Source organism: Hyla sarda, chromosome 2, assembly GCF_029499605.1.
Source record: "Hyla sarda isolate aHylSar1 chromosome 2, aHylSar1.hap1, whole genome shotgun sequence".
NCBI classification, from domain to species: Eukaryota; Metazoa; Chordata; class Amphibia; order Anura; family Hylidae; genus Hyla; species Hyla sarda.
The window spans coordinates 440497445-440520832 of NC_079190.1; the positions used below are offsets into that span (position 1 = coordinate 440497445).

The 23388-nt window shown below is 42.1% G+C and overlaps 1 protein-coding gene across 1 annotated transcript in view; it reads right to left on the minus strand.

The window, feature by feature from the left end:
- Positions 1–23388, minus strand: part of ZRSR2 (zinc finger CCCH-type, RNA binding motif and serine/arginine rich 2) — a 42581-nt gene that overhangs the window by 17001 nt on the left and 2192 nt on the right. The window contains exons 2-6 of the mRNA XM_056559249.1: positions 19343–19422; positions 8257–8317; positions 7767–7872; positions 7519–7602; positions 226–264 (exon numbers count right to left, since the gene is read on the minus strand). Of these exons, the coding sequence (XP_056415224.1) occupies positions 226–264; positions 7519–7602; positions 7767–7872; positions 8257–8317; positions 19343–19422 (370 nt within the window). The remainder of the gene's footprint in view (positions 1–225; positions 265–7518; positions 7603–7766; positions 7873–8256; positions 8318–19342; positions 19423–23388) is intronic.

Consider the following 23388-nt stretch of genomic DNA (forward strand, 5'->3'; position numbering starts at 1 on the left):
CTGCTTTAAATTGCACCTGTCACTTTAAAAAAAAAAGTCAGTTAAGTCAGTTAAAATGACTAATGTACAATGCTTGCAGAGCATCGCGCAGTCACCTCTGCAAATGTCCCACCCAGTGTCCAGCAATGCCTCTCGACCCCTTAACAAAAGAGTTAATGAAAAGTGCACCTCCACCCATATTCAATCCACCCGAGTACTACAATGCTATTTTATACCAGGTCTTACCTGACTCTCCGCTTCATCCAGCATCTTCTGCACAGCTTCCTAGAAATGGTGTAAACATATGACTAGTAAAAACCTCCATGAAGAACAGCATCTGTTTTTGGGGTTAAGAACCTCTAACAATAAAATATATTTGATATTAAGTAAATCACTATTTTGGCATTAAAGTGGTACTCCGGTGGAAAAATTTTTTTTTTTTTTTTAAATCAACTGTTGCCAGAAAGTTAAACCGATTTGTAAATTACTTCAATAAAAAAAAATCTTTACCCTTCCAGTACTTTTTAGCAGCTGTATGCTACAGAGGAAATTATTTTCTTTTTGAATTTCTTTTTTGTCTTGTCCACAGTGCTCTCTGCTGACACCTGATGCCCATATCAGGAACTGTCCAGAGCAGGAGATAATCCCCATAGCAAACCTATGCTGCTCTGGACAGTTCATGAGATGGACAGAGGTGTCAGCAGAGAGCACTGTGGACAAGACAAAAAAGAAATTCAAAAAGAAAATAATTTCCTCTGTAGCATACAGCTGCTAAAAAGTACTGGAAGGGTAAAGATTTTTTTAATATAAGGAATTTACTAATTTGATCAAATTTCTGGCATCAGTTCATTTAAAAAAAAAAAAAAAAAAAGTTTTCCACCGGAGTACCCCTTTAAGGGAAACCAGACTTTACTTTCTTGCTGCAGCTTCTCCCTGCCAGCCTTGATTGATAGGTCACTCCCTATTTGGGTACTGGGAACAGCCCCATTGACTTATGGGTCGGGCGGCATTAGAGTGATGACAGGTTCCCTTTAAAAACATGGGAAAACTGAGGGTTGTAACATGCTATAGATAGGACAGGTCAGAAATCTGTGCACACTAGTACAGTGCTCCCTCAAGTTACAATATTAATTGGTTCCAGAATGACCATTGTATGTTGAAACCATTGTATGTTGAGACCAGAACTCTATGGAAACCTGAAGCCACCAAAATTTCATCCAAAAATAGCAAAAAATAAGGTTTAAAGAAAACTAAGTAAATAACTAATACAGATAAAGCAAGTTATTATACATAAAAGTAAGAAAGATCTGCTGGGAGCTGTAATCACTGTCTATGTAGAGGACAGGAGCTTCTTCAGGGTCCTGTACAGTACACAATGTCCTAAAGAAGTTACATGGAGCCGCCCCCACCTGGTGTCCGAAGGAGCAGCTAACCCTGGCACAGGTAAAAAGTACAGAACATGTAATACCACCCTGTACTGTAGGGGGCTCTACCAGAAAGCCAGTCAGTGCATACACTTCATTAATACAGGTGTTTTACCAGCGAAATGCCCATTCTGATTGGTCAGATCCTCCAGTTGTGACACATTTCACAGATCTGGACTGTCTAGCATTGTATGTTGAGTCTGGTTTCAAGTTACAATGGTTCAGAAAAGACCATTGCATGTTAAAAATCTTGTTTGTTGAGGCCATTGTAAGTTGAGGGATCACTGTATTGAATGTACTCTTGCACTTCAAGCAGTCCGCTTACAGAGATCGATTCTGGACAGCAAGTATAGACTGTATATGCTGTGGATCCGGAGTTCAGTGGTGTTTGTCTCTATTTATAACCAACTAGAAAGATGGCGGGTGGTCTAAGAGGTCCTCAAGATTACAAGCAGGACAAAAATCTACAATTGTAATACATTACAACTAAAAACTGCCATACCATGGTTTATGGAGATCATAGCAAGCAGGGGAGTGAAGTGCATAACCGCATGCTTCTCCCTGCTCGTTCTAATGACCGGAGGGGATATCAGCACTGAGACCCCCACCAATCAAAACTTTTTACATGTTTCTGTGACTGTCTTTCAAAATAAAAGAACAAACCATGACTGCATTTGTTGGAATTAGAGATGAGCGAACTTACAGTAAATTCGATTCGTCACAAACTTCTCGGCTCGGCAGTTGATTACTTTTCCTGCATAAATTAGTTCAGCTTTCAGGTGCTCCGGTGGGCTGGAAAAGGTGGATACAGTCCTAGGAGACTCTTGCCTAGGAATGTATCCACCTTTTCCAGCCCACCGGAGCACCTGAAGGCTGAACTAATTTACGCAGGATAAGTCATCAACTGCCGAGCCGAGAAGTTCGTGACGGATCGAATTTACTGTAAGTTCGCTCATCTCTAGTTGGAATGCCCCATTACCTTTACTAAGGCACAGATCGCCCAGTATGGAGCTACAAGTCAGAAGGAGTGTTAAACGAATATACAGTAAATGTGGGTGAACCCTGAACCTGACTGCTTGGCCATTGATTACTTAAAATTAGCACCACTTTTAAAGTGCCCCTGTCCCTAAAATAGATGGATAAGTCCTTGGACACCTGAACCGGTCATCCTGGATTTTCCAGGCAAACAGAGCACTTTGAAAGCAGGACCAATTCATACAGACTAAAGTAATCAATGGCCGAACAGTCAAGTTCGGGTTCGCCGACATTTACTGCAATTTCACTTAAAGGGGTATTCCGGCCATAGACATTTTATCCCCTATGTAAAGGATAGGGGATAAGATGTCTCATAGTGGGGGGGGCCCGCCGCTGGTGCCCTCCAGGATCTCTGTGCAGCACTCAGCATTCTGTGCTGGGCTGCTGCTCCAATCGAGTTTCCAGGATTGGAGAAGTGACTTCAGGCAATGCCTCCTCAATTCATGATGGGGCGTGGCATGATGTCACTTCTCCAATCCCGGAAACTTAGAGGTTTCTGAGATTGGAGCAGCAGCCCAGCACAGAATGCTGAGTGCAGAGATCATGGAGGGCACCAGTGGCGGGCCCCCCACACTATGAGAGTGCTGCACAGAGATCATGGAGGGCACCAGCGGCGGGCCCCCCACACTATGAGAGTGCTGCACAGAGATCATGGAGGGCCCCCCACACTATGAGAGTGCTGCACAGAGATCATGGAGGGCCCCAGCAGCTGCCCCCCACACTATGAGAGTGCTGCACAGAGATCAAGGAGGGCACCAGCGGCGGGCCCCCCACACTATGAGAGTGCTGCACAGAGATCATGGAGGGCCCCAGCGGCGGGCCCCCCACACTATGAGAGTGCTGCACAGAGATCAAGGAGGGCACCAGCGGCGGGCCCCCCACACTATGAGAGTGCTGCACAGAGATCATGGAGGGCCCCAGCGGCGGGCCCCCCACACTATGAGAGTGCTGCACAGAGATCAAGGAGGGCACCAGCGGCGGGCCCCCCACACTATGAGAGTGCTGCACAGAGATCATGGAGGGCCCCCCCACACTATGAGAGTGCTGCACAGAGATCATGGAGGGCCCCCCCACACTATGAGAGTGCTGCACAGAGATCATGGAGGGCCCCAGCGGCGGGCCCCCCACACTATGAGAGTGCTGCACAGAGATCATGGAGGGCACCAGCGGCGGGCCCCCCACACTATGAGACATCTTATCCCCCTATCCTTTGGATAGGGGATAAGAGGTCTATGGTGGGAATACCCCTTTAACTCTAGTCAGAAGAGACTACTTCATAACTGCAGGAAATAGCTAAGCAAGCACAGTAACAAATCATTGTAGTAAAAACTACCAGCATTCTAGAAGGATCATAGTTTAATATTAATTTAAGTATAAAACGCATGTTATAACCAAAAAGATACATCCTGATGTAGGGAGCCTGGCAGGGCTTAGCTGGCTGCTTTCAACATGGAAACAAAGGTTAAGGAAATATGAATTGAGAAAACTTACAGCCTAATGTCCATGACTGGCTGGTAGGATGGGTTATATAACTAGGGGTACTCCCAGCCAAAATCAGTGTCTGTAGGATATGGTGGGGTCCAACTTCAGAGACTCCCTTCCATCTTGACAATGAAAATACTGCAGCTCTGGTTTAGCATTCCTTTCTATGTCTTCCGTGCACAGTTCCCTGCACAGCTGGGGTGTGCATTGAAGGGAAAGCATTAAAGCGGTACTCCGATGGATATTTTTTATTTTTTTTTTTTTAAATCAACTGGTGCCAGAAAGGTAAACAGATTTGTAAATTACTTCTATTTAAAAAAATCTTAATCCTTCCAGTACTTATCAGCTGCTGAATACTACACAGGAAATGCTTCTCTTTTTGGAACACAGAGCTCTCTGCTGACATCATGACCACAGTGCTCTCTGCTAACATCTCTGTCCATTTTAGGAACTGACCAGAGCGGCATATGTTTGCTATGGGGATTTTCTCCTACTCTGGACAGTTCTTAAAATGGACAGAGGTGTCAGCAGAGAGCACTGTGCTTGTGATGTCAGCAGAAAGCTCTGTGTTCCAAAAAGAAAATAATCCTTCCAGTACTTATTAGCTGCTGAATACTACAGAGGAAATTAAGATTTTTTTAATAGAAGTAATTTACAAATCTGTTTAACTTTCTGGCACCAGTTGAAAAAAATAAATAAATAAAAGTTTTCCACCGGAGTACCCCTTTAAACCAGGCGAGACTTAGGGGGTCCCAAGGGTCAAACCCCAATGACGTATCCTACAGATGCAGTCACTTTATAACATACAAGTACCCTTCGACAATATATCACTAAAAAGTCACCAGTGAGCCACAGAAAAATCCTCCCCTATACTCTATGCCAGTGTTTCCCAACTAGGGTGTCTCCAGCTGTTCCAAAACTACAACTCCCAGTATGCCCAGACAGCCTCCGGCTGTCTGGGCATGCTGAGAGTTGTAGTTTTGCAATAGCTGGAGGCACCCTGGTTGGGAGACACTGCTCTATGCAGTCAGGATGGATGCAGAGATGAACACAAAAATACAATACATACAGTCGTGCTCACAGGAAGCCGTAAACCATCTTTTAAGAAATCACAAGTGATCAGTGATAACTATAATACATCACAGAATATTGCAGTTTACTAATGTGTACTGCTCCGCCATGAAGCCCATTCTCTTTCAAGCATCTCCATTTTCAGTAAAAGTTACTTCTGAGTTTTTCTTTGCATCCACAATATTTTTGAATGTGAAATACATTCTATTCTACCCAATTACCAGCAGCTTGGTAGCTATAAATCTCAACATTTCCCCTATTGAAAGCGAGCAGAACTGACTGGTATTTTTAACTCTTCAGTAGCTGCGCCAGAAGAAAGTGAGAGTGTGTCCACAAGCAACATAAATGCTGTGGATTTGGGGGGTTTTCTGCAGATTTACAGTGTTTTTGCAATGCTATAGGTTTTGACACCGACCCCGATTGGGATATTTACATATCCGCTCTCTCCTGTCTGATAGCACTCCTCTGTTCTCTCTCCTGTCTGAGAGCACTCCTCTGTACTCTCTCTTGTCTGATAATACTCCTCTGTACTCTCTCCTGTCTGATAATACTCCTCTGTGCTCTCTCCGGTCTGATAATACTCCTCTGTGCTCTCTCCGGTCTGATAATACTCCTCTGTGCTCTCTCCGGTCTGATAATACTCCGCTGTGCTCTCTCCGGTCTGATAATACTCCGCTGTGCTCTCTCCGGTCTGATAATACTCCGCTGTGCTCTCTCCTGTCTGATAATACTCCTCTGTGCTCTCTCCTGTCTGATAATACTCTTCTGTGCTCTCTCCTGTCTGATAATACTCCTCTGTGCTCTCTCCTGTCTGATAATACTCCTCTGTGCTCTCTCCTGTCTGATAATACTCCTCTGTGCTCTCTCCTGTCTGATAATAGTCCTCTGTGCTCTCTCCTGTCTGATAATAGTCCTCTGTGCTCTCTCCTGTCTGATAATAGTCCTCTGTGCTCTCTCCTATCTGATAATAGTCCTCTGTGCTCTCTCCTGTCTGATAATAGTCCTCTGTGCTCTCTCCTGTCTGATAATACTCCTCTGTGCTCTCTCCTGTCTGATAGTGCTCCTCTGTACTCTCTCCGGTCTGATAGTGCTCCTCTGTACTCTCTCCGGTCTGATAGTGCTCCTCTGTACTCTCTCCGGTCTGATAGTGCTCCTCTGTGCTCTCTCCTGTCTGATAGTGCTCCTCTGTGCTCTCTCCTGTCTGATAATACTCCTCTGTGCTCTCTCCTGTCTGATAATACTCCTCTGTGCTCTCTCCTGTCTGATAATACTCCTCTGTGCTCTCTCCGGTCTGATAATACTCCTCTGTGCTCTCTCCTGTCTGATAATACTCCTCTGTGCTCTCTCCTGTCTGATAATACTCCTCTGTGCTCTCTCCTGTCTGATAATATTCCTCTGTGCTCTCTCCTGTTTGATAATACTCCTCTGTGCTCTCTCCTGTTTGATAATACTCCTCTGTGCTCTCTCCTGTTTGATAATACTCCTCTGTGCTCTCTCCTGTCTGATAATACTCCTCTGTGCTCTCTCCGCTCTGATAATACTCCTCTGTGCTCTCTCCGCTCTGATAATACTCCTCTGTGCTCTCTCCGCTCTGATAATACTCCTGTGCTCTCTCCGCTCTGATAATACTCCTGTGCTCTCTCCGCTCTGATAATACTACTGTGCTCTCTCCTGTCTGATAGCACTCCTCTGTGCTCTCTCCGCTCTGATAATACTCCTCTGTGCTCTCTCCGCTCTGATAATACTCCTCTGTGCTCTCTCCGCTCTGATAATACTCCTGTGCTCTCTCCGCTCTGATAATACTCCTGTGCTCTCTACGCTCTGATAATACTCCTGTGCTCTCTCCGCTCTGATAATACTCCTGTGCTCTCTCCGCTCTGATAATACTCCTGTGCTCTCTACGCTCTGATAGCACTCCTCTGGGCTCTCTCCTGTCTGATAATACTCCTCTGTGCTCTCTCCTGTCTGATAATACTCCTCTGTGCTCTCTCCTGTAAGGGAGGACTTCTCTGTGCTCTCTCCTGTAATATCAGCCCACCCTCACTTACTGGACTTTGCCCATGCTTTAGCTTCAGCTTGGACAAAGCAATGATTTTATGAGCCATGATTTCTATAAAAAGGAAATCAAATTTTCTTATGAAGTACATTAGCAAAGTTAATGTTTTGCCAAGATGTACAACATATGAAAAGTTTTTGTATCTGACAGTGCCCATTTAACTCAGTTGTCCTATATAGACAACCTCTCTTCAGAATAAAGCTGACTGTCGCAGCTACTCCAACCCCCAGGTTACCACATGTAGTATTATATAATGGCGAATCAATCTAATTGGCAACCATGTAATACACAATCACATCAAGAAGGACCCGTACATGAGAGCCCTGTTGATGGCATCTATAGGACCTAATAAGGTGTATGACAGTAGTTACCAGGTGTAGCAATCCCTTCAAGTGCTATATATTGTATAATTAAAATGACTACAGCTGAAACAGGATATGAGTGGTTTTATCCTCCTAGACCAGGAATCACCTCTCTTTCTCTCTTCTTCAATTGCTCTGGCTCTTCCGATCTCTCCTTAATTTCCTGTTGTCTCCATTCTTCTATTAGCTTTCTCTGTGTAAAACATAGAAAAAAAAAGAATTTCATTTAGTACATATAAATGTGATCATCAAATCTTGATCTTTACTACTAGAAATAGTAGGCACGGCACAGTAATTAAACACAAATTATTCTGAAATGCAAATCTACTATTGTTACATTTCTTTTATATACTTCACCTCTTCTTCTTCACGTTTTCGAGCTGCTGCTTCTTTTTCAAGTTTAAGCCTGAATTCTTCCTGAGCTCTCTCTTCTCGGGCTAACCATTCTTCATGTAGTCTCTGGCTGCATACAAAATGACAAATCATTACTTATAAATACAATACACATAACCCTTAAAATGGATCCATCACAACAATAGTATATCACGCTTACAACAGAAAAACTATCCATATAAAACTGGAGCAAAAACTAACATACAATGGAGCCCCATTAAATTGCTTAGCGCCATATTACAGCGCTATAAAACCTGGGAATAGTATGGAGATCAAACATAGTCATGAAGAATACAGGTGGCTCAGTCCCTATACAAATCACAGTACAGCATGTACCATGTTTTGTATGTTTTACCTGGAGATGTTTTGGGCAAGTTAGCAATGCACCAAAATATAGGTCTAAATACACATACAACGGTATTTGTTATACTGAAACTATTTTGCCTGAGAATACCTTTCAATTTCATCCTGTAAATCATCATCTTCCTCCTCTGCGCTGACATGCTCCTTGTTTTCTTAAACCAAAAAAGAAGAAATATATTTAATATCTCGTATTAGGGCATGTTCACTGTTTATAACCGTGTGGTTTTTGGTGTAGAAACCATGCCAATTTCCACGCCAAAAAAACCACAGATTTAGAAAACCTGTTTCAAGTGATTTCAATGGGCGATAAGAGATTAGGAACCCATACAAAAGATGATATGTTTTCCATCTTTTCTAGAGCTTTCATAGAAGTCAAACGATATCCTATCTCAGCCAGTGATTGGCAGCAGGGGACCAAAAGCAGACAAAATGGGAGCTGTAGTGAAAGCAGGATGGAAGTTAGGCAAGTATTTTTTTCTGCAACCTATTTTACTTATTAATAGCATATTCCTTTAAAACACAGTCATTGCCATAAATGTTGGCACCCCTGAAAATTTTTAACAAAATGAAGTATTTCTCACAGAAAAGTATTGCAGTAACACATGTTTTTCTATACACGTTTATTCCCTTTGTGTTTATTGGAACTAAACCAAAAAAAGGGAGGAAAAAAAAAGCTAATTGGACATAATGTCACACCAAACTCCAAAAATGGGCTGGACAATATTATTGTCACCCTTTAAAAAATGCGATGCTCCTTTAAACTCTCCTGGGGCAAGTAACAGGTGTGGGCAATATAAAAATCACACCTGAAAGCAGATAAAAAGGAGAGAAGTTCACTTGGTCTTTGCGTTGTGTGTCTGTGTGTGCCACACTAAGCATGGACAACAGAAAGAGGACTTGAGAACCAAAATTGTGGAAAAATATCAACAATCTCAAGGTTACAAGTCCATCTCCAGAGATCTAGATTTGCCTTTGTCCACAGTGCGCAACATTGTCAAGAAGATTGCAACCCATGGCACTGTAGCTAATTTCCCTGGGCATGGAGGAAAGAGAAAAATTGATGAAAGGTGTCAACGCAGGATAGTCCGGATGGTGGATAAGCAGCCCCAAACAAGTTCCAAAGATATTAAAGCTGTCCTGCAGGTTCAGGGAAAAATCTGCGCCAGCACGAACTGTCCGTCAACATTTAAATGAAATGAAACACTGTGGCAGGAGACCCAGGAGGACCCCACTACTGACACAGACATAAAAAAAAGCAAGACTACATTTTGCCAAAATCCTTCTGGGAAAAAGTCTTGTGGACAGATAAGACCAAGACAGAGCTTTTTGGTAAAGCACATCATTCTACTGTTTACCGAAAACAGAATGAGGCCTACAAAGAAAAGAACACAGTATCTACAGTGAAATATGGTGGAGGTTCAATGATGCTTTGGGGTTGTTTTGCTGCCGCTGGCACTGGGTCCCTTGAATGTGTACAAGGCATCATGAAATCTGAGGATTACCAACGGATTTTGGGTCGCACTGTACAGTCCATGGTCCGAAAGCTGGGTTTGCGTCCGAGATCTTGGGTCTTCCAGCAGAACAATGACCCCAAACATACATCAAAAAAGCACCCAGAAATGGATGGCAACAAAGCGCTGGAGATTTCTGAAGTGGCAGCAATGAGTCAAGATCTAAATCCCATTGAACACCTGTGGAGAGATCCTAAAATTGCTGTTCGGAAAGGCGCCCTTCCAATAAGAGAGACCTGGAGCAGTTTGCAAAGGAAGAGTGGTCCAACATTCCGGCTGAGAGGTGCGAGAAGCTTATTGATGGTTATAGGAAGCGACTGATTTCAGTTATTTTTTCCAAAGGGTGTGCAACCAAATATTAGGTTAAGGGTGACAATTAGAGATGAGCGAACTTACAGTAAATTTGATTCGTCACGAACTTCTCGGCTCGGCAGTTGATGACTTATCCTGCAAGAATTAGTTCAGCTTTCAGGTGTTCCGGTGGGCTGGAAAAGGTGGATACAGTCCTAGGAAAGAGTCTCCTACGGCTGTATCCACCTTTTCCAGCCCACCGGAGCACCTGAAAGCTGAACTAATTTATGCAGGAAAAGTCATCAACTGCCGAGCCGAGAAGTTTGTGACGAATCTAATTTACTGTAAGTTCACTCATCTCTAGTGACAATTTTGCCCAGACCATTTTTGGAGTTTGGTGACATTATGTCCAATTTACTTTTTTTCCTCTTTTTTTGGTTTACTTCCAATACTCACAAAGGGAATAAACATGTGTATAGCAAAACGTGTGTTACTGCAATCCTAATCTGTGAGAAATACTTCATTTTCTAGAAAAATTTCAGGGGTGCCAACATTTATGACCATGACTTTAGCTAAAGTTCATGCAGGTAGCATAACACAAAAATACCCATCTTGAAACATCCCAGGGAATGCCCAAGAGGTGGTCCCTACATGCTATGTGCCCAGAGCACTTGCCCACTGCTCTCACAGTTCTAGGTAACAGTATCAGATCACTAGAGCTGCCAATCAGAGCTAAGGGGAAAGGCCAGAATAATTGGCACTCTGTAAGAAGTGTCCACCTCATGGGCACTTGTGATATTGTTGGCTGGGATGTTATAAGCAGTTTTATTTAATTTAAATACCTCTCCGCATCTGCAATTTAGAGGGTACTTCATGTACACAAGAAAAAGACAACCTACGTGTAAGATTCTGTTCACTACAGATGCAAATTAATTGCATTAAAAACACTCACTATATGGCACTTGATGTAGTTCGATGTGGTGCGGTCACTATACAAAAGCTAAAATGCACTGAAACTGACCCTAAAGGGGAACTCCGCCCACAGACAGATGGATGGAGCGGGCATGGCGTAACGTCCTGACCACGGCCGCCCAAACCCAGCGTTCTCAACATAATGTTCAGAATGCCGGGTGCTGCATGGAGATCGCGGGGGGTCCCAGCGGCCGGACCCCCACGATCAGATATCTTATCCCCTATCCTAGGGACAGGACCTGTTGCTGCACCGACTGACAAAATATTTTGTGGTAAAATGTATGTTGGGGTATGTATGCCCTGGGCGCAGGTACTATACATGGCAGATGTATTAAGTGTTTGGTTCCTTGCTCACGTATTCTTCTCATGTGCTGTTCATACTTTATGCCTTATTAGATTTATTGCAGTTTGTGCATCTTCTTCTATAAGTAACTACATTCCATATGGCTTTTAGTCCGTGCACTTAAAGGGGTATTCCAGGCAAAAACTTTTTTTTATATATATCAGGGATGTGGAAATCCTATAGCCCGACGCCCAGGGCAAGTAGTTTGGGGCGCCGGGCAGGTGAATTGTTTATAGATTTAGCCCTGTATCGGGCGAGCAGGGACAGACCGACTCCCTCCTTATTTTTCTTTACTGCCGGTGTGAGGCGCAGGAGCGGATGGAAGTCTGCACCTCACACCGGCGCTCAGAGTATATGGAGGGGGCGGCGGCCTCCAGCTGACTGCAGAGCCCCCTTATCTCCCCTCCCGGAGGACGCAGCTCAGAAGACACAGCAGGGGGAGAGAGAGGATGTAGACCGCTCCGTGCACAGCTCCCCCCTCCCCCACACACAGCTCTATCCCTCCCCCTGATCTGTCTAGACAGGACCTAATCCACCACGGGGCGGTTGCTTGTTTGCACGGGGAAAACACAGAGCAGGGGGGGTGAGGGGGAGGACGGAAATCTCACCTCACACCAGCGCTCAGAGTGTATGGAGGGGGCGGCGGCCTCCAGCTGATTGCAGAGTCCCCTTATCTCCCCTCCCGGAGGATGGACGGAGCTCAGAAGACACAGCAGGGTGAGAGAAAGGACGAGCACAGCTCCATCCCCCGCACACAGCTCCCCCTCCCCCTGATCTGTCTCCATAGGACCTAATCCACCACGGGGCGGTTGCTTGTTTGCACGGGGAAAACACAGAGCAGGGGGGAGGGGAGAGAGGAGAGGACGGAAATGTCACCTCACACCGGCCGGGACTACAGCTCTGATGTCCACTCATGGCGGCTCAGGTGAGGAGGCCGAGAATGCAGGCGGCGGCAGGAAGGGTGGTTGTATATGTATGGTGTGAGTGTATGTGTGATGTGTGTATGTAATGTATGATGGGGGGCAGCGGCAGGTGTATGTATGATGTGTGCATATGTATGGTGTATATCACTGTTTCCCAACCAGGGTGCCTCCAGCTGTTGCAAAACTATAACTCCCAGCATGCCCTGGGCATGCTGGGAGTTGTAGTTTTGCAACAGCTGGAGGCACCCTGGTTGGGAAACACTGGTGGATATGTATGGTGTGAGTGTATGTGTCTGATGTCTATGTGTCATGTGTATGTAATGTATAATGTGTGTATGATGTCTATGTAATGTATAATATGTGTATAATGTCTGTCTGTGTGTGATGTGTAATGTATAATGTGTGTATGATGTCTATGTGATGTGTATGTAATGTATGATGTGTGTATGATGTCTATGTAATGTATAATGTGTGTATGATGTCTGTCTATGTGTGATGTGTATGTAATGTATGATGTGTGTATGATGTGTGTATGATGCCTATGTAATGTATAATGTGTGTATGATGTCTGTCTATGTGTGATGTGTATGTAATGTATGATGTGTGTATGATGTCTATGTGTGATGTGTATGTAATGTATAATGTGTGTATGATGTCTATGTAATGTATAATATGTGTATGATGTCTGTCTATGTGTGATGTGTATGTAATGTATGATGTGTGTATGATGTCTATGTGTGATGTGTATGTAATGTATAATGTGTGTATGATGTCTATGTAATGTTTAATGTGTGTATGATGTCTATGTAATGTATAATGTGTGTATGATGTCTATGTAATGTATAATGTGTGTATGATGTCTGTCTATGTGTGATGTGTATGTAATGTATAATGTGTGTATGATGTCTATGTAATGTATAATGTGTGTATGATGTCTATGTAATGTATAATGTGTGTATGATGTCTATGTAATGTATAATGTGTGTATGATGTCTGTCTATGTGTGATGTGTATGTAATGTATAATGTCTAAGTGTGATGTGTATGTAATGTATAATGTGTGTATGATGTCTGTCTATGTGTGATGTGTATGTAATGTATAATGTGTGTATGATGTCTATGTAATGTATAATGTGTGTATGATGTCTGTCTATGTGTGATGTGTATGTAATGTATGATGTGTGTATGATGTCTATGTGTGATGTGTATGTAATGTATGATGTGTGTCTGATGTCTATGTAATGTATGATGTTTGTATGATGTCTGTCTATGTGTGATGTGTATGTAATGTATGATGTGTGTATGATGTCTATGTGTGATGTGTAATGTATGATGTGTGTATGATGTCTATGTAATGTATAATGTGTGTATGATGTCTATGTAATGTATAATGTGTGTATGATGTCTATGTAATGTATAATGTGTGTATGATGTCTATGTAATGTATAATGTGTGTATGATGTCTGTCTATGTGTGATGTGTATGTAATGTATAATGTGTGTATGATGTCTAAGTGTGATGTGTATGTAATGTATAATGTGTGTATGATGTCTGTCTATGCGTGATGTGTATGTAATGTATAATGTGTGTATGATGTCTATGTAATGTATAATGTGTGTATGATGTCTGTCTATGTGTGATGTGTATGTAATGTATAATGTGTTTGATGTCTAAGTGTGATGTGTATGTAATGTATAATGTGTGTATGATGTCTGTCTATGTGTGATGTGTATGTAATGTATAATGTGTGTATGATGTCTATGTAATGTATAATGTGTGTATGATGTCTGTCTATGTGTGATGTGTATGTAATGTATAATGTGTGTATGATGTCTATGTAATGTATAATGTGTGTATGATGTCTGTCTATGTGTGATGTGTATGTAATGTATGATGTGTGTATGATGTCTATGTGTGATGTGTATGTAATGTATGATGTGTGTCTGATGTCTATGTGTGATGTGTATGTAATGTATAATGTGTGTATGATGTCTATGTAATGTATAATGTGTGTATGATGTCTATGTAATGTATAATGTGTGTATGATGTCTATGTAATGTATAATGTGTGTATGATGTCTGTCTATGTGTGATGTGTATGTAATGTATAATGTGTGTATGATGTCTGTCTATGTGTGATGTGTATGTAATGTATAATGTGTGTATGATGTCTGTCTATGTGTGATGTGTATGTAATGTATGATGTGTGTATGATGTGTGTATGATGTCTGTCTATGTGTGATGTGTATGTAATGTATGTATGATGTCTATGTGTGATGTGTATGTAATGTATAATGTGTGTATGATGTCTGATGTGTGTGTAATGTATAATGTGTGTATGATGTCTATGTAATGTATGATGTGTGTATGATGTCTGTCTATGTGTGATGTGTATGTAATGTATGATGTCTGTCTATGTGTGATGTGTATGTAATGTATAATGTGTGTATGATGTCTATGTAATGTATAATGTGTGTATGATGTCTGTCTATGTGTGATGTGTATGTAATGTATAATGTGTGTATGATGTCTGTCTATGTGTGATGTGTATGTAATGTATGATGTGTGTATGATGTGTGTATGATGTCTGTCTATGTGTGATGTGTATGTAATGTATGTATGATGTCTATGTGTGATGTGTATGTAATGTATAATGTGTGTATGATGTCTGATGTGTGTGTAATGTATGATGTGTGTATGATGTCTGTCTATGTGTGATGTGTATGTAATGTATGATGTCTGTCTATGTGTGATGTGTATGTAATGTATAATGTGTGTATGATGTCTGTCTATGTGGGATGTGTATGTAATGTATAATGTGTGTGATGTCTATGTAATGTATAATGTGTGTATGATGTCTGTCTATGTGTGATGTGTATGTAATGTATAATGTGTGTATGATGTCTGTCTATGTGTGATGTGTATGTAATGTATAATGTGTGTATGATGTCTATGTGTGATGTGTATGTAATGTAAAATGTGTGTATGATGTCTATGTAATGTATGATGTTTGTATGATGTCTGTCTATGTGTGATGTGTATGTAATGTATGATGTGTGTATGATGTCTATGTGTGATGTGTATGTAATGTATGATGTGTGTATGATGTCTGTGTGTGATGTGTATGTAATGTATAATGTCTGTGTGTGATGTGTATGGAATGTATAATGTGTGTATGATGTCTATGTGTGATGTGTATGTGTGATGTGTATGTAATGTATGATGTGTGTATAATGTCTGTCTATGTGTGATGTGTATGTAATGTGTGATGTGTATGTAATGTATGATGTGTGTATGATGTCTATGTGTGATGTGTATGTAATGCATAATGTGTGTATGATGTCTGTGATGTGTGTATAATGTGTGTATGATGTCTGTATGTGTGATGTGTATGTAATGTATAATGTCTGTGTGTGATGTGTATGGAATGTATAATGTGTGTATGATGTCTATGTGTGATGTGTATGTGTGATGTGTATGTAATGTATGATGTGTGTATAATGTCTGTCTATGTGTGATGTGTATGTAATGTGTGATGTGTATGTAATGTATGATGTGTGTATGATGTCTATGTGTGATGTGTATGTAATGCATAATGTGTGTATGATGTCTGTGATGTGTGTGTAATGTATAATGTGTGTATGATGTCTGTATGTGTGATGTGTATGTAATGTATAATGTGTGTATGATGTCTATGTAATGTATGATGTGTGTATGATGTCTGTCTATGTGTGATGTGTATGTAATGTATGATGTGTGTATGATGTCTATGTGTGATGTGTAATGTATGATGTGTGTATGATGTCTATGTGTGATGTGTATGTAATGTATAATGTGTGTATGATGTCTATGTAATGTATGATGTGTGTATGATGTCTATGTGTGATGTGTATGTAATGTATAATGTGTGTATGATGTCTATGTAATGTATGATGTGTGTATGATGTCTATGTGTGATGTGTAATGTATAATGTGTGTATGATGTCTATGTAATGTATGATGTGTGTATAATGTCTGTCTATGTGTGATGTGTATGTAATGTGTGATGTGTATGTAATGTATGATGTGTGTATGATGTCTATGTGTGATGTGTATGTCATGCATAATGTGTGTATGATGTCTGTGATGTGTGTGTAATGTATAATGTGTGTATGATGTCTGTATGTGTGATGTGTATGTAATGTATGATGTCTATGTGTGATGTGTATGTAATGTATGATGTCTATGTGTGATGTGTATGTAATGTATAATGTGTGTATGATGTCTATGTAATGTATGATGTGTGTATGATGTCTGTCTATGTGTGATGTGTATGTAATGTATGATGTGAGTATGATGTCTATGTGTGATGTGTAATGTATGATGTGTGTATGATGTCTATGTGTGATGTGTATGTAATGTATAATGTGTGTATGATGTCTATGTAATGTATGATGTGTGTATAATGTCTGTCTATGTGTGATGTGTATGTAATGTATAATGTGTGTATAATGTCTAAGTGTGATGTGTATGTATGATGTGGGGTGGGCAGCGGCAGGTGTATGTATGAGGTGTGCATATGTATGGTGTGAGTGTATGTGTGTATGTAATGTATGATGTGGGGGGGCAGTGGCGGGGGTGTGTGTGTGTATGTATATGGGGGCAGTGGCTGGTGTATGTATGATATGTGTATGCATGAATGTTTTGTATAGGAGCAGACGGGCATTAGGGCAGTTGTGCCATCTAATTTTATTTATTTTTAGTGGCACCCGCACTAAATTGCACCCCCAGAATCCCACCCCCTCATACTCGCCCGCCAACCAAGAGCCCCACGGATGCACACAAACACGCCCGAACCAAAACTACAACTCCCAGCATGTTGAACCATAACCTAAACTGTAGAACTATAAAGTGTAACATGCTGGGAGTTGTAGTTTTGGTTCGGGTCAGCTGCAGAGCTATAGGCTGCATTAGGGCATGCTGGGTGTTGTAGTTACTAACTGTAATTCCCAGTATTCTTTGACACAGACTATGGCTCTGCAGCTGACACAAACCAAAACTACAACTCCCAGCATGTTACACAATAACCTTAACTGTACTACTATACAGTGCAACATGCTGCAACACCCACACAACCATAGGCTGCATCAGGGCATGCTGGGAGTTGTAGTTATCTAGTAACTAAATGCAACTTCCAGCATTTTCTGACACAAAATGCACCATATAAACTGGAGAAGCAGAACATCCCCCCCCCCCAGTAACATAAGTCCCTATTGAGACTGAAAAATAGTGATTAAAATATTTTAAAAAGTGCGTATATATGTGAATAAGCCCCTTTCCTAATAAAAGTTTCCAATTTTCTTTAAATAAAAATAATGTACAAAAATAAACATAAGTGGTATCTCTGCATGTGGAAATGTCCAGACTATTAAAATATGATGTTAATTAAACCGTACGGTGAACGGTGTAAATGTAAAGAATAGTCCAGAATTGCTCATTTTTGGTCACTTCATATGAGAAATTTGTTATAAAGTGATCAAAAAGTTACATCTAGACTTTTCTGGGCTTGTCTGGGGTGTAAAAGGAGCTACAGCTCTCCCGCCGCTAATATCCTGGCATACTGCGATCGCCTATTAAACCATTAGATCAGCGCTGTCAGCAGTGTCTAAAGGATCTTAAATCCATCCCTGGTGGTCTAGTGGGGGGGGGGGGGGGGGGGGAAATCAGACTATTTTGGTGAAAATTATTTTATCTGCCAGGACAAGTGGATTTTCTTGAGGGACAAGTAGATTGTGTTCCGCTTTAGTCCCTTGGACAAGTAGTTTTTTTTTAAATCAACTGGCTCCGGAAAGTTAAACAGATTTGTAAATTACTTCAAATTAAAAAATCTTAATCCTTCCAATAGTTATTAGCTTCTGAAGTTTTCTGTCTAACTGCTCAATGATGATGTCACGTTGCGGGAGCTGTGCATGATGGGAGAATATCCCCATAGGAGCTGCACAGCTCCTGGGACGTGAGTCATCAGAGAGCAGTTAGACAGAAAACAGCAACTCAACTTCAGAAGCTAATAACTATTGGAAGGATTAAGATTTTTTAATAGAAGTAATTTACAAATCTGTTTAACTTTCCGGAGCCAGTTGATATATAAAAAAAAAAAAGTTTTGGCCTGGAATACCCCTTTAACATTTTTGCTGCCTTTTTGCATGTAACCCATCCATGGTTTATATGCCTCCCCTGAGCATACATCTTTGTGTATAGATGCCTTCTATCTTTGTCTTTAAATTGTATTTTATCAATTGTCTCTTCATCAGCATATTTTCTATTTTGCTAAATATTTTATTGTTTTCAATGGGATCCTGCTGCACCGTGGAATTTTTTACGGTGGAAACATCTGCCACAGGAATTAAGATTCTATCCAACGCAGAAAGAATTGACATGTCAACTCTGTGAAATCCGCTAGGAAATGCATTGTCTATGGAAACAGCACATTTCAAGTGGTCCTAGCTCCAGCATCCAGCTGGCTGCCCGTAAATTTTCTGGACGGACATTACGCCATGTGAACATTGCCATAAAGGGGTACTCCACCCCTAGACATCTTATCCCCTATCCAAAGGATAGGGGATAAGGAGGTCTGATCAATAAGATGTCTGATCGTGGGGGTCCCCTCAATGCAAGTCTATGGGAGGGGCGTGACAGCCGTCATACCCCCTCCCATAGACTTGCATTGAGGGGACGGGGTGTGACGTCACATGGGGGCGGAGTCGTGACGTCACGGACTTCCATTCCAGTGGTCGGGACCCAGACCCTCCAGCGCTTCCGGAGCAGAAACAGGAGCCCCCCCAGCGGAGCCCCCCAGCGGCGGGACCCCCGCGATCAGACATCTTATCCCTATCCTTTGGATAGAGGATAAGATGTCTAGGGGAGGAGTACCCCTATAAAGGAAACTGATCATCAGTTTTATGTTGTCATCATGATGGTCCCTGGAGGCTTCACTCCACCCCACCAGCCCTGTAAGATGGACCTCTCCTTAAACACAGAGAGGGGACAGCTCTATCAATCATGGCTGCCAAAACAGACAGGAGACACCGGGGACTGTTCCTAAGAGTTTAGGCAGCATCACAGCGATGACAGGTTCCCTGTCAGAACAACATACACTTACCTGTGTCTCTTAGTTTCGCTAGTTCTTGTCGCTTCTTTTTCCGTCTTTCCTTCTTTAAAAGAGACCTGGCTTGTTTGTGACTATAATGGAAGTATTGATGGACATATTAGAGTGTGGAACACTAATCCACAAACAACCGTTACCAGCTAACATTATCATAAGAGGAAAGCGGTAAAGCTCAGACTCAAGCCACAGCCATGTTCACAAAGTGTATTCTAAGATATGCTGGTGTTTAGAAGCCTAAAGCCCCTTTCACACTGCTGTGGCTCCCCGCGGAGAACGGCCGGTAAAGTCTTTTTTTTTTGTGACTTTAATGGACGTTCTCATGACTCGGCACAATGGGCAACCAAGAGTCCCGGCGGCTCATATTTACTATTTTGGGGGCCGCCGGGACCCGTTGTTTTTTGACGGGAATAGCAGGAGAAAAAGACGGCTCTTGCAATCATTTTTCTCCCGGCAGTGTGAAAGTAGCCTTACATTTAAAACATTTTTTGACACTTTTCTTTGCTAATCACCCCTCTGTTTAGATGTTCTAAAACATTTACTAGTCTCACTGTGATTCCCGGTCTTCTCCCTGCCCTGCTCCCTCCCCCTTCCCTTTATTCTACCAGGTTTGTACCTATTGTTTTTATTGTGCATTTATTTGCCTTTAGTATGTTTGGATTTATTCTCATTCTGTCAATAAAGTTTATCCTTTTGACATTAAAACATTTACTAGCCAAACAATGTGCCAAAAAATACAAATGTTTTTTTTTCCCCTAACAGCAGTAAAAAAAAAAAAAAAACTATACACAAAGTGTCAAACATTTCTCCATTTAATTTGAATTCATTGTAATTCAACTAGAAACAAATTATGTAAAATATAAGGATTTTTTTTCATGCCTAAAAACACACTCCAAATACACAGCCAAAGATCCAGTTAGACACTGTGTGCTCAGTGAGAGGGCCTGCCATGGGAGGTATTGATCACCAATCCTCCTCATGTATACCACTATAAGGTATGTTCACATGGCAACATTTCCGTAAGGAATTCCGCCGTAATTTACTGTACTTTCATTTCAATAGGATTCAATTCAGACAGCAGAATTTACACAGCGGACATTCTACAGCGGAAATTCTGCTTTCCGCAAAAATATAAGCTCAGCCTCATATTCTGCAGAATTCTGCAGCGGAATCCCATTGAAGTTAACCCCTTAAGGACACAGCCCATTTTCACCTCTAGGACGCAGCCCTTTTTTGCACATCTGACCACTGTCACTTTAAACATTAATAACTCTGGAATGCTTTTAGTTATCAATCTGATTCCGAGATAGTTTTTTCATGACATATTCTACTTTAACATAGCGGTAAATTTTTATGGTAACTTGCATCCTTTCTTGGTGAAAAATCCCCAAATTTGATGAAAAAATTGAAAATGTTGAATTTTTCTAACTTTGAAGCTCTCTGCTTGTAAGGAAAATGGATATTCAAAATTTTTTTTTTTTTTTGATTCACATATACAATATGTCTACTTTATATTTCCATCATAAAATTGATGAGTTTTTACTATTGGAAGACATCAGAGGGCTTCAAAGTTCAGCAGCAATTTTACAAATTTTCAAAGCAAATTTTTCTCTGGGGGCATGCTGCATTTAGGAAGCCCCTATGGTGCCAGGACAGCAAAAAAAAAAAAAACACATGACATACAATTTTGGAAACTAGACCCCTTGGGGAATGGAACAAGGGGTAAAGTGAGCCTTAATACCCCACAGGTGTTTCACGACTTTTGCATATGTAAAAAAAAATATATATTTTTTTTACACTAAAATGCTTGTTTTCCCCAAATTTTACATTTTTACAAGGGATAATAGCAGAAAATACCCACCAAAATTTGTAACCCCATCTCTTCTGAGTATGGAAATACCCCATAAGTGGACGTGAAGTGCACTGGGGGCGAACTACAATGCTCAGAAGAGAAGGAGCATCGTTGAGCTTTTGGAGAGAGAATTTGGCCATGTGCATTTCCAAAGCCCCCCGTGGTGCCAGAACAGTGGACCCTCCCACATGTGACTCCATTTTTAAAACTACACCCCTCACGGAAGGTAATAAGGGGTGCAGGGAGAATTTACACCCCACTGGCATTTGACGGATCTTTGGAACAGTGGGCTGTGCAAATTAAAAATGTTATTTTTCATTTTCACAGACCCCTGTTTCAAAGATCTGTCAGACACCTGTGGGGTGTAAATGCTCACTGTACCCCTTATTACATTACATGAGGGGTGTAGTTTCCAAAATGGGGTCACATGTGGGTATTTATTGTTTTGCGCTTATGTCAGAACCGTTGTAAAATCAGCCGCCCCTGTGCAAATCACCAATTTAGACCTCAAATGTACATGGAGCGCTCTCCCTTCTGAGCCTTGTTGTGCGTCCCCAGATCACTTTGCGCCCACATATGGGGTATCTCCGTACTCAGGAGAAATTGCGTTACAAATTTTGGGTGGCTTTTTTTCTTTTACCGCTTGTGAAATTTAAAAGTATGGGGCAACACCAGTATGTTAGTGTACAAAAATGTTTTTTTTTTTTTTTTACACTAACATGCTGGTGTAGACCCCAACTTTACCTTTTCATAAGGGGTAAAAGGAGAAAAAGTCCCCCAAAATTTGTTAGGCAATTTCTCCTGAGTACGGAAATACCCCATATGTGGCCCTATTCTGTTGCCTTGAAATACGACAGGGCTCCAAAGTGAGAGAGCTCCATGCACATTTGAAGACTAAATTAGGGATTTGCATAGGGGTGGACATAAGGGGTATTCTAAGCCAGTGATTCCCAAACAGGGTGCCTCCAGCTGTTGCAAAACTCCCAGCATGCTTGGACAGTCAATGGCTGTCCGGAAATGCTGGGAGTTTTTGTTTTGCAACAGCTGGAGGCTCCGTTTAGGAAACACTGCTGTAGGCTACGTTTTTCATTTTTATTGGGGGGGGGGGGGGGAGGCAGTGTACGTGTGTACATGTAGTGTTTTACTCTTTATTTTATGGTAGTGTAGTGTTTTTAGGCTACATTCACACTGGAGGCAGATTACACTGAATCTCCCGCTAGGAGTTTGAGCTGCGGCGGAAAATGTGCCGCAGTTCAAACTTGAAGCGGGGAACTCACTGTAATCCGCTGCCAGTGTGAATGTAACCTGTACATTCACATGGGGGGGGGGGGGGGGGGGCAAAACTACAACTCCCAGCATGCACTGACAGAACGTGCATGCTGGGAGTTGTAGTTTTGCAACAGCTGGAGGCACACTGGTTGGAAAATACTGAGTTAGGTAATAGAACCTATTACCTAACTCGGTATTTCCCAACCAGTGTGCCTCCAGCTGTTGCAGAGTTACAACTCTCAGCATGTACTGATTGTCAAAGGGAATGCTGGGAGATGTAGTTATGCAACAGCTGGAGGCACGCAAGTACAACTCCCAGCATGCCGAGACAGCCTTTTGCTGTTCCTGAATGCTGGGAGTTGTGGTTTTGCAAGATTTAGAGGGGTTCAGGCTGGAGATCACTGACAGTGGTCTCTAAACTGTGGCCCTCCAGATGTTACAAAACTACAAATCTCAGCATGCCAAGACAGCAAACTGCTGTCAAGGCATGGTGGGAATTGTAGTTTTGCAACTGGAGGGCCACAGTTTAGAGACCACTCTCCAAACTGTCGCCCTGCAGATGTTGCTAGGCAACAGACTCCCGGACACGAGGCGCCATACTCACCTCCACCATGATCACAGCCGCCGCCGGGTAAGTGACCGCCGCCGCTACTACACGGTTCCCCCCGTTTTGTCCGGACACCGATGGGTGGGCATAGCGGGGGGAACCGAACTTTAACCCCCCCCCCACCCCCAGTCTGCTATTGGTCAGTCGCTCTGCCTATCAATAGCAGGGATAGGAGGGGTGGCACCCCTGCCACCTCACTCCTATCTCTTCAAGGGGGATCGATCTTCCTTATTTTATCGCAGCGCCGCCGTTGGTGGGCAGGGGGAGAGCGCTCCCCCTGCAAACATCATAGATGCCGTGATCAGAACTGATCAC